Source organism: Geotrypetes seraphini, chromosome 7 (assembly GCF_902459505.1).
Source record: "Geotrypetes seraphini chromosome 7, aGeoSer1.1, whole genome shotgun sequence".
In the NCBI taxonomy this organism is placed as follows: domain Eukaryota; kingdom Metazoa; phylum Chordata; class Amphibia; order Gymnophiona; family Dermophiidae; genus Geotrypetes; species Geotrypetes seraphini.
In genome coordinates this window covers 48,969,362-48,981,703 of record NC_047090.1, presented here as the reverse complement: position 1 = coordinate 48,981,703, position 12,342 = coordinate 48,969,362, and the positions used below count along the sequence as shown (strand labels likewise).

Below are 12,342 nucleotides of genomic sequence, written 5' to 3'. Positions count from 1 at the left end.
ATCAAACTACAAGTAATTGCTGGTGGAGTGGGAGCTTTCAGCAAATTTCAGAATTTGTCTCAATCATAATCACACATTTTTCCTTTTATCTAATGTAAAAAATCTTCCTTAGCTGCCTTCCCATCACGCTATTCTTTTGGGTATATCCATGGGACATCCTCTCTCTTTCTTTAGCATATCTGCATATGGACAACGGCTTATAAATATTCACATCTGTATGGTTCTTTAGAGAAAGCTGAAGTCTCAAAGTTTAAGTTCACACTGCAGGTGACACATACATTTAGTATAACACATACCTTGTTTATATTTTCAGATCTTCTGGGTGTTCAGAGATTTTCAATTGAATGTCATGTGTCCATCACATTGATGTTGTACATTGAAAAGTGTTTTAATTTCTTTTATCTAGAAAGCCTATACAGAGGATGAACTTAATGCCAAGCTAACCAGGCGAGTGCAGAAAGCTGCTCGAAGGCAAGCCAAGCAGGAGGAGCTAAAAAGATTACACAGAGCCCAGGTTGGTAGCATTTTCACTTTTTAAGAGTGGTAAATAAGGAAATTGTGTATAAGCTTTTGTTGTCTTTCTTCATCAACAGTAGTGAAAAATATTCCTTAAAGATAATATATCAAACTATATCGATTTTCTAAAAAAGGAAATGTGGCTACTCAGACATTTGTACCTTTTGACCACCTCGCTTGACAAAATCCTTTTAGAAACAGACATATGATGGCAGATAAAAGCCAAATAGCTCATCCAGTCATACGCAGTAACCATTATCTCTTCCTCTCTCTAAGAAATCCCATTTTGTCTATCCCAGGCTTTCTTGAATTCCTACACAGTTTTGGTCTCCACCACCTCTCCGGGAGACTGTTACATGCATCACCACCCTTTTTGTAAAAAGTATTTCCTTATCTTACTCCTGAGCCTATCACATTTTAACTTCATCCTATGCCCTCTCATTCTAGAGCTTTCTTTCAAATGAAAGAGACTCAACTCATGCGCATTTACATTACATAGGCATTTAAACATCTCTATCATATCTCCCCTCTCCCGCCTTTCCGCCAAGTATACAGATTAAGATCATTAAGTCTGTCCCCATATGCCTTATGAAGAAGACCACCCACCATTTCAGTAGCCTTCCTCTGGACTGACTCCATCCTTTTTATATCTTTTTGAAGGTGCAGCCTCCAGAATTGTTCACAATATTCTAAATCAGGTCTCACGGGGGCATCAGTACCTCCTTTTTCCTACTGGCCTATCTCTCCCTATCCACTCTAGCATCCTTCTAGCTTTCGCCGTCACCTTTTCTGCCTGTTTGGCCACCTTAAGATCATCACATATAATCAACCCAAGTCCCGCTCTTCTGTCATGCACATAAGTTCTTCACCCCCTAAACTGTACCATTCCCTCGGGTGTTTGCAGCCCAAATGCATGAACCTGCATTTCTTAGCATTAAATTTTAGCTGCCAAATTTCAGACCATTCTTCAAGCTTTGCCAGGTCTTTCTTCATGTTATTCACACCATCCGGCATGTCTATTCTATTGAAGATTTTCGTATCATCGGCAAAGAAGCAAATCTTACCCTACAACCCTTCAGCAATATCGTTTATAAAAATATTGAAAAGGACAAGCCCAAGATCAGAACCTTGAGGCACACCACTGGTAACATCCCTTTCTTCAGAGCGATCTCCATTGATCACTACCCTCTATCGCCTTCCACTCAACCAGTTCACTTTGGGACCCATCCCGAGGGCACTCAGTTTATTTATTAGACATCTGTGTGGAACACTATCAAAAGCTGTGCTAAAATCTAAATACACCTCATCTAGCGCACTCCCTCTATCCAATTGTCTGGTCACCCAGTCAAAGAAATTTATCAGATATGTCTGACAAGACCTACCTCTAGTGAATCCATGTTAATTTAATGTGGTGTTTTATATACCGCTAAATTTATTTATTTAATTCGTTAACCCGTTCTTCCCAAAGAGGCCAGGACGGGTCATAGTAAATCTCCCAAAGGATTCAAAGTGGTTTACAAAACAATTAAATTGACTTAAGTAATAGCCAAAAATCTAATATGAACATAAGAATTGCCGCTGCTGGGTCAGACCAGTGGTTCATCGTGCCCAGCAGTCTGCTCTCGCAGCGGCCCCCAGGTCAAAGACTAGTGCTCTAAATGAGTCCAGCCTCACCTGCGTACGTTCCAGTTTAGCAGGAACTTGTCCAACTTTGTCTTGAATCCTTGGAAGGTGTTTTCCCCTATAATAGCCTCCGGAAGAGCGTTCCAGTTTTCTACCACTCTTTGGGTGAAGAAGAACTTCCTTATGTTTGTATGGAATCTATCCCCTTTCAACCTTAGAGAGAGCCCTCTCGTTCTCCCTACCTTGGAGAGGGTGAACAATCTGTCTTTATCTGCTAAGTCTATTCCCTTCAGTATTTTGAATATTTCAATCATGTCCCCTCTCAGTCTCCTCTTTTCAAGGAGAAGAGGCCCAGTTTCTCCAATCTCTCACTGTACAGCAACTCCTCCAGCCCCTTAACCATTTTAGTCACTCTTCTCTGGACCTTTTCGAGTAGTACCGGACCCTTTCGAGTAATACCATGTCCTTCTTCATGTATGGCAACCAGTGCTAGATGCAGTACTCCCGGTGAGGGCGCACCATGGCCCAGTACAGCGGCATGATAACCTTCTCCGATCTGTTCCTGATCCCCTTCTTTATCATTCCTAGCATCCTTTTCGCCGCCACCGCACATTGCACGGACGGCTTCATTGACTTGTCGATCAGAACTCCCAAGTGTCTTTCCTGGGAGGTCTCTCCAAGTACCTCCCCGGACATCCTGTATTAGTGCATAAGATTTTTGTTACCAACATGCATCACTTTACACTTATTCACGTTGAACCTCATTTGCCATGTTGATGCCCATTTCTCGAGCTTGATTATGTCACGTTGCAGATTTTCGCAATCCTCTTATGTCTTCACTACTCTGAATAACTTCGTATCATCCGCAAATTTAATCACCTCAATCATCATACCAATGTCCAGATCGTTTATAAAGATGTAGAAGAGCACGGGTCCAAGCACCGAGCCCTGCGACACTCCACTGGTGACACTCTTCCAGTCCGAGTATTGTCCATTTAACCCCCACTTTCTGTTTCCAATGCTCCAGCCAGTTTTTAATCCATGTGAGTATTTCACCCTCGATTCCATGGCTCGCAATTTTCTGAAGTAGTCGTTCATGTGGAACCTTGTCGAACGCCTTCTGAAAATCCAGATATACAATGTCGACTGGGTCGCCCTTGTTTATCTGCCTGTTTACTCCCTTGAAGAAGTGCAGCAAGTTCGTCAAACAAGATCTGCCTTTGCTGAAACCGTGCTGGCTGGTCCTCATCAGACCATGTCCGTCAAGGTGATCAATGATGCGGTCCTTTATCAGTGCCTCTACCATCTTTCCCAGTACTGAGGTCAAACTCACCGGTCTGTAGTTTCCCGGATCTCCCCTCGAACCTTTTTTGAAGATCGGCGTAACATTTGCCACCTTCCAGTTTTCCGGAATCTTTCCCGATTTGATCGACAGATTGGCTATTAGTAGAAGCAGTTCAGCTATAGTCTCTTTCAGTTCCTTGATGACCCTCGGATAGATGCCATCCAGTCACAGGGATTTATCGCTCTTAAGCCTATCAATCTGCCTGCATACCTCTTCTAGACTGACCGTCAACCCTGTCAGTTTCCCGTCTTCGTTTCCAGCATATAGCCTGATGGGTTCCAGTATACTGTGTATATCCTCTTCGGTAAATACAGACGCAAAAAATGTGTTCAGTTTGTCGGCGATTGCTTTGTCCTCCTTTAGCACTCCCTTTATCCCATGGTCATTCAGCGGTCCCACCGCTTCCTTCGCAGGTCATTTCCCCTTAATATATCGAAAGAGTGGCCTGAATTTTTTGCTTCCTTGGCTATTTTTTCCTCGTAGTCTCTTTTGGCCCCTTTTACCGCCTTATGGCACTTGCGTTGATGTTGTTTGTGCTTATTCCAGTTTTCGTCCATTCTTGACCTTTTCCATTCCTTAAACAAAGTTTTCTTGTTTCTGATCGCTTCCTTCACCTCTACAGTGAGCCAGGCCGGTTCCTTATTCTTTTTTCTCTTGGATCCCTTGTTGATACTTTGAAATTCCCTGTCTGTCCCAACGGACTTACAATCTAACTATAGTACCTATGAAAACAATAATTGCTTACATTTGCATAGAAAGATAGATAGATAGATAGATGTATGTGTGTGTGAATGTGTTACCACTTTTGTAGTATAACTATTGATTTTATCTAAACTGTGTGCATTTTAGATTGGCATTATGATTCTCCAAGGACAGGCAGGACTGTTAAGTCCTCACATTTGGGTGACATCATCAATTAATCCAGGTGCCGGAATGCTATTTCAGATTTAGAAGTCTTTGGCTAGGTTTACTGCCCAAGCATGCCTATCCTGCTTGCAGCTGTTTTGTGGGACCTTCTCAATCTTATTCTTTCAGTGGTGCTGTTTGCAAATGTCAAAGAGAGGGATTCATAGCAAAGAAAACGTTTTTGATGATCAGACCAACCCTTCACTGACTGGACCCCAGAAACATTGTTCAGTGTGAAGGGTGATCACTTTCAGTGTTGATGCAGCTCCTGGATCCATGGAGACCAATGTTTCTGTCTTAATTATTGATCACACTGGCTGTTTTGTAAAAAAATAACTCTGATCCAACAGGACTTGAATTAGCGTTAGCGAGATGGTATACAGCTAATGCTAATTCAAGTCTTGTTGGATCGGAGTTATTTTTTTTGCAAAACAACCATCATGAGCAATAATTAAGATGGTATCTTCGGCCTCACTTTTTTCCTACTTACCTGTATGGAGGAGACATCTGTAGCAGAAAAGTTTTTGTTATTTTCTTCAGTATGAATCTGTTAAGCTGTCTGCTGATATTGCATTGCTATGTTTTTTTGCTCTTTGACAATACTAAGCAAACCAGTGCATTTGTTAACTCAAGAGATTTAACTAGTGGAGTTTTTTTGTTGATCAAGGATGTGTCTTCAACTCCAAACTGCTCTTTGGAGTTGATATGTCTGTAGGATCATTTGAGTTATTTCTATCCAATGTGACACTTTGGTCTTTTTCTCCACTTTAAACACTCTGCAGGATTAACCTTTAAGTACAGGATCTTTTAAATGTATTTTGGAAAAAGAGATATGCCAGACTGTGGAGAGGAGAGAGATGCCAATCCGAGGGAAAGAAGAGAGATGCCAGGCTGTGGAAAGGAGATGAGAAAGATGCTAGAGCATAGGAGGGGGGGGAAGAGAGAAGACAGAGATGTCAGATCGAAGGAGAGAGAGGGAGGAGATGGTGCACAGCAATTAGGGTATGGTAGGGAAGAGAGATAAAATAAATGTTTCTTATCCTAGGACAAGCAGGCTGCATATTCTCACCTGTGGGTTGACGTCATCCATGGAGCCCCGGTATTGTCAGCATTAAAAAGTGTACTGTCACTTTAAGTTGTAAGAAACTTCGCGACTACCCACAATGCACATGTGCAAGTGCCTTCCCGCCTGACATAGGCTCGCTGTATCTCAGTTCTTTGTTTTCCACAGAGCGAAGAAGTACTTTATTGACTGGATTCCGTTCAGTCTATGTTGCTTTCCCACTTCGCGTTCTTTTTCTTCTTTTCTTTTTCTCAGTTTTTATGTCAATGCTGTTTTTCTCTACTATAATAAACAATTATTATAATAATAATATAATTTTCTTTCCTTTTTCTTGGGCTTCGGCCTTGCGGTTTTTCCTCAACGGGTCTCTCAAAATTGAGTTAAATCTTGCTGACTAAATTTTCCCATTCATGTCAACCGTTAACAGGTTTTAAGAAGTGCCATAGGTGTCAGCGGCCTATTTCTATCACCGACCCTCATAGTTGGTGTTTACAGTGTTTAGGCCCTGAAAACCAAGTTGAAACTTGTGCTTGGTGATCCACCTTACAAAAGTGCTCCATTAAAGCCTGATGCATTTAACTGGAGAAGCTGCTCGACCATGGACACTGGCAAACCTTTGGAGCCATCGACATCGAAAACTCCTGCATCAGCATCGAGAGATCTTACAGCATCGGGGAAGCCAACTAAGAAGCTATCCACTTCCCAGCCAGCATCGCAGGTCTCAACAGCATTGAGTCCCTAATACAGACCAAACAGTGACACCATCGTTCTCCATTATTGCAGTTCATCTTTCCTTCACAGTGTGCATGCTCATCGAGGTCACCGATTCCTAGACAAGCTGCTACACCAATGGTACCAGCCAATGAGCCATCTGTACCGGTGCGTATTTTCAGGGAGAAACTCGATGAGTTCTTCCAGAGGGAAATTGGTGATATGTTCAAATTGCACTGCATGCCGGTGTTTACATCGACTCCCTTGATACCGGCCCAGCCTGAGCATAGCACTACAAGGCCTCAAGGTACCACTCTCAACTATACATTGGAGCATCAAGCTACTTCTCATGGATCTTCCATGAGGAATCATCATGCCCCATTTTGACAACGTTCTGCCTCCAGACATCGATCTTCGCATTGACATTCTAGCTCATCTCATCAACGTTCTCCATCGAGGCATCGACACTCTTCTTCGACACAGTGTTCGATGCCAAGGAATCATCAGTCTTCATTGCGTCAGTCTCATGCTTTGAAGTGTAAAAGGGATACTCATCGATCCTCATCATCTTCTTTATCGGATCGGTACCAAAGATGTTGCAGGACTTCCCTAAACTTCTCTATGATTCAAATTTGCGTTCTGATTCAGAGTGTGAATTTGCTTTATCTACGACTGAGTCTTATGACACCCGTTCAGAACAGTCACTACAGAAAACACCTCCTAAAGCAAGATCTCTTACAGAAAGGCTTTCCTTTACTAAATATATTAGGCAACTGGGCAAAGCCCTATCTGTCAGGGTTGGGAACCACTGATCTAAAGCATCTGCTATGTCAGTGGTTATGAGATGCCTAGCATGGTTGAGAGTCTCAGATATGAACATCAATCTTCAAGATAGATTAGCCCATATTCCATCTTTAGGAGAAGAACATTTTGGCAATTCCATTGATGCAGCCACGCAAAATTTGATACAATATGAAAAGAATTAGAATTCTTTGGTCAGAACAAAGACTAAGCCTTCAGCTTCACAATAGTCAGCTAAACCTTCATATTCCTATCAGAGACGATATACTGCTAAACCTTCTGCTTCTAGGCCACCACAACAAAAGAAACAAAAGCAACAGTGGCCTCTGAAAGCTCAAGCGGCAGCTCCTCAGAAACCTGTTCAGTCTTTTTGACATGCTCATGGAGAGCATAGCCTCTGTCCCCCTCTCTCAGCCTCTTCCTCAACCAATCAGAGGTCATCTACAATTATACCATCAATGTTGGATGCTGATAACAACCAACTTGTGGGTTCTCAAAGTCATCAAGGAGGATTAATCTCTTCATTTTGTCACTATATCTCCACATCCTCCTCCTAGAGAGTCCTCTTTTAACCCTCAGCAGACGTACCTTCTTCTTCAGGAAATAGAGGCTCTGCTTCATCTAAATGCCATAAAGGTAGTCCCCCCCCCCCCTGCTCAGAAAATTCAGGGCTTCTACTCCAGGTATTTTCTCATCCCAAAGAAGATGGGAGGTCTACATCCAATTCTTGACCTCCGAGACTTAAACAAATTCTTAGTAAAAGAAAAGTTTAGAGTACTATCTCTGGCAACTTTATATCACTGTTAGATCAAAACAATTGGCTATGCTTTCTAAATTCTTAGTAAAAGAAAAGTTTTGAGTGCCATCTCTAGCAACTTAAATCCACTGTTAGATCAAAACAATTGGCTATGCTCTCTAGATCCTGATCATAGAAAATTTCTAAGGTTTCGGATAGCTCATCAACATTTTCAATACAAAGTTCTGCTCTTCAGCCTGGCCCCTCTAAAAGTGTTCACCAAGTACCTAATAGTAGTGGCAGCAGCTTTAAAGGCTCAAAGGTTCCAAGTGTTTCCCTATCTCGTTGATTGACTCATAAAAGATGCCTAACCTCAAGGGGTGCTCTTCTGTTTGTTCAGCAGTTGGGGTTCGAAGTCAACTTTCCCAAATCTCAATTTCAACCCTCTCAAACTCTACAATTCATAGAAGACCTGCTAGACACAATTCAACTCAGGGCGTTCCTACCTCAGCAAAGACAAGACAATATGCTTCAACTTTACAATCAAGTCTATCATCTTTCGTCCATCTCAGCCAGACAAATTATTAGGTCACATGGCATCCACAGTCCATGTTACCCCTTTTCCGAGACTTCATCTCAGGACACCTCAGTTGTCCCTGGCGTCTCAATGGTCTTAAGCTCTTGACCCATTCTCACAAGAGATTAGTCACATCATCGCTTCATCAATCTCTTCAGTGGTGGATGAAGTATTTGAATCTTTCCAAAGGGCTATTGTTTCAAATCCTTCCACATCAGAAAGTTCTCAAGTATGTTTGGGGAGCTCAGACTTTCAACACATTATATCCAATCAAGTTCTCCTAGTACGCATGGACAATCAAGTTGCAATGGGGGAACAAGAGGGAACGGGTTCTCTGATTCTCTGTCAAAAAGCCGAGAAGATTTTGAACTGGGCTATTGCTCGAAACATATTTCTAAAAGCTGTCTATGTCCAAGGAGCACAAAATACTCTTGCCGACAAACTCAGCAGATTTCTTCGACCACACGAGTGGACGCTCAACTCCACAATCTTGCATCAAATATTCTCTTTGGGGAACTCCTCAGATACACCTGTTTGCATCCCCTCTCAATCACAAGCTGCCTCAAATCTGTTCCAGGCATTATTCTTCTCATCGTCTGGAGGCAGATGCCTTTCTCCTGGATTGGATGCACAAATTCCTTTGTGTTCCACCAATTCCTCTTATTCTCAAGATGCTAGTCAAGCTCAAGCAACAGTCAGCCACTATGATCCTCATATCTCCTCAGTGGCCCAGGCAACTGTGGTTCTCCCTTTTATTCAGCTCAATGTCAAAGATTCAGTACCCCTGCAGATCTTTCCATCTCTTCTCACACAGAATCAAGAGTCTCTTTTGCATCCCAATCTTTATTCATTGCACCTGGCCTCTCGAGATGACTTTAGCAGACACTGATCTTTCTGAACCTGTCAGAATCATTTTAATGCATCCAGAAAATCGTCTACACAGCAGTGCTACCAACAGAAATGGACACGGTTTTCAATGTGATGTACTCTTCATCAAGATGCTTCCTCCTCCTCCATATCTTCAGTATTAGATTACTTTCTCCACCTATCCAATTCAGGTCTTAGAACCTGTTCTGCCACTTATTTCTGTCAAATGGGATGATCAGTAACACTCAAAAAAGCACATATACAATATAAAGCATAAACAATAACACTTTATTATATATATATATAAGAATTAAATAACTTCACCGTAATTCCAGGCATCGACCTCCTTCACAATTGGGAACCCCTGCAGCAATTGATAGGTGGGAAGAAAGACTGGAGACTGTCTCTTTTAGACGTCTTGGATTCTGTATCCCTGGAGACGTCTTGGATTCTGATTTTAGGAGCTGAATCCCGTCCTTATAAGCTGCTGAGTTCAAAAGCATAAACAGCTGGTCCTGCTATTAGTAATACAGCTGGTCCTGCTCCTTTGTTCTCTGTTTTGACAACACCCAGGTCAAAGAGGTCAAGATAGCAGATACTGTCCTTTTGATATCAAGGAGGTCAGGATGTCATATAAGCAGACTTGAGGAGACATGTATGCGGAGTTCATTTACCCCCTGGCCCTAGGTATAACAGAACCACTTCAGTCAGAGTTCACTTTAGTGCTATCAGGGCTTTCCATGTGCCAGTCAACAATAAATCTCTGACTGCTCATCCCCTTGTTTCCAGGCCTTTTCAATATCAAACTACCTCTCAAACCACCTTAGGGTTTCATGTGTATTCATACTTTTAGTTTGTGGTCCTGTATTTGCATAGGGGTTAGCTGTGTTCTGCATGTGTGACCAAGGCCAGGTGTTCTGTTAGGAATGAATGTTGAGAAGCATACAGTGTGATTTGTGTAGTTTAATTTTATGGTTAACCATTAATAAGAATATATTGTCTGTATATATGAAAAATGAATGGAAAAAATGGTATTATAATTAGTACTATTATTATTATGGGGGCAGGGTTGGAGCTAGGGCAGGTCTGGGGCAAAGCTTTTGAGTTCCCCTAAACAAAAAAGCATTCCGCTGCCTATGCACCATTCAGATCCTTGAACAAGAATGTACTTGTGATAATGTCATTTAGATATGTCTGTGTTAATACTATTAGGACTATTGTCTTCTCTGTAACAGCTCCAAGTTTTTAGAATACCCTACCTGAACAGTTACGTCATGAATCCTCCTTAACTAAATTCAAGAAAAGTCTCAAAGCATTCCTTTTTCAATCTGCTTGTAAGTCGTAATATATGACTGGTATCTGGAATAATGTACAGGAAATACTGGTTGTATTATTGTTAGCATTACGTTTTTTTCTTCTTTTCATTTTGTAAATTTTTAAGTTTCCTCCTTTCTAAAACTATTTTTTGTAAACCATTGAGATGTAAACATTGGATAACATCTCAATTTTTTTCAGAATTTGAAACCTTATTAAATATTTCAGATGTTAGCGTATTGACAGTTGCTAACAGTGTTTTCTTCCCTTTGTTGCTTCTGGACAGATCATCCAACGGCAGCTAGAACAAGTGGAGGAGAAACAGCACCAGCTGGAAGAGAGGGGAGTTGCTGTTGAAAAGGCCCTTCGTGGAGAAGCAGGTATTTTCAACTTTTTATTTTCTTAGCATTTAAAATTGTACAGATTGCATACTTTAGCTTTACAATTTATTTAACTGAAACCAGATGGTATTTTTAAATAAAATCTTGAGCTCCACTTTTCTCTCTTTTGCCCACTCTCCCTACAATAGTAGTGAAATAATTTGATAAGTCTCCGCTGCATTAGAAATAGTTTGATAAGTCTTTGCTGCATTATCCACTTCATTATTGTAAAAGGTGTTATCAAATACATATCCATTGTTGCAGTGAGACTGGCAGAACAAGTAAGCATTTTAAAAATCATGTTAACCAAATTAATATTTAAAAGTGAAACTTGTAGGGTTTCAGTGACCAAAGAGTAATTCTTCACAAGAGATCATCACAGAACTTGCCACATCAGCAATGCTCATTAACTCAATTGTCTGAATACCTATACTGTAGTTACAATTGAGTAAGGTAGTATGTTCATATGTCATATAAGCAGCTACACAAACACACTTTCATAGGTGGTTTAGCACATCTATGAGCTGCAGTACTACTATGCCATATATTGTGTCCCTTTGCTTCATTCATGCCTCTTCCACTTTGACATATACATTTTTCTAAGCAGAAGGTGTTGCAGTACTTTATACAAAAAGGCGTCTTAAGATCCTGTGTAAGTGAGATGTGTATGTTTGGTATAAGATAATGAGACAAAGACTTTGAAATTGTTTATCATATTAGGAAGGAAACGGAATTCAGTAAAAACCCTTGCCATTTTCCATGTCTGATTCACGGCACAGAAAATATGTTAAAATACTAGTATAATTAAATGCTTAAGGGACTAAATTTTGTGAATCATTCTTAAGAGATAAGATAGTTTTCAGGCTAGTATTATAACCATAACATTTTGAATTGCTTATGCTTGAATTTTTACAAAACCAATGCTTTTTTCCATGTACATTTAAAAAAAATGAACCTCCAAGTATTGTGAACCTGTAAGTATTGCAATAAAACAAAAATTAGCTGGGTGATAGTGCCAAAAGCATTGGCAATATCAAATATGTCATTTGCCACTTTAAGCATCAATGTTATCTGCATCAGTGTTCTTTAACCACCTGTCCATGGACCAGTGCCGGTCCACAGAAATTTCCTGCCGGTCCACAGGGCCAGCACGTGCATCAGGCCCAAAACAGTGTTCTTCAACCGCTGGTCCACGGTGCGATCGATGCGGCGTTATGTTCGAGCCAGCTCCCTCTTCCTCACTGATTCAGTGCACAAAGCCACGGGCAGCGGCTCCTAGGGGGGCCTGCACCTGAATCGGAAGCCTTCTCTCTGACGTTGCAACGTCAGAGGGAAGGCTTCCAGATAGGCACGGGACGCGCAAGGTGCAATTTGTACTATTATGGGGGCAGGGTCTGGGGTGGAGATTGGGTAGAGATGGGCGGGGTCTGGCCCACGACTTAGCCCAGTGTTCTTCAACCGCCGGTCCACAGACCGATGCCGGTCCACAGAATAATTATTTTA

At 41.4% G+C, this 12,342-nt stretch overlaps 1 protein-coding gene across 16 annotated transcripts in view; it reads left to right on the top strand.

Moving 5' to 3' along the window:
* The window catches only part of MICAL3 (microtubule associated monooxygenase, calponin and LIM domain containing 3), a 711,269-nt gene that overhangs the window by 669,047 nt on the left and 29,880 nt on the right, over positions 1-12,342 (top strand). For all 16 annotated transcript variants that reach the window (XM_033950898.1, XM_033950894.1, XM_033950891.1 and 13 more), the window contains 2 exons: positions 407-514; positions 10,746-10,839. In XM_033950898.1, coding sequence (XP_033806789.1) covers positions 407-514; positions 10,746-10,839 — 202 coding nt within the window. The remainder of the gene's footprint in view (positions 1-406; positions 515-10,745; positions 10,840-12,342) is intronic.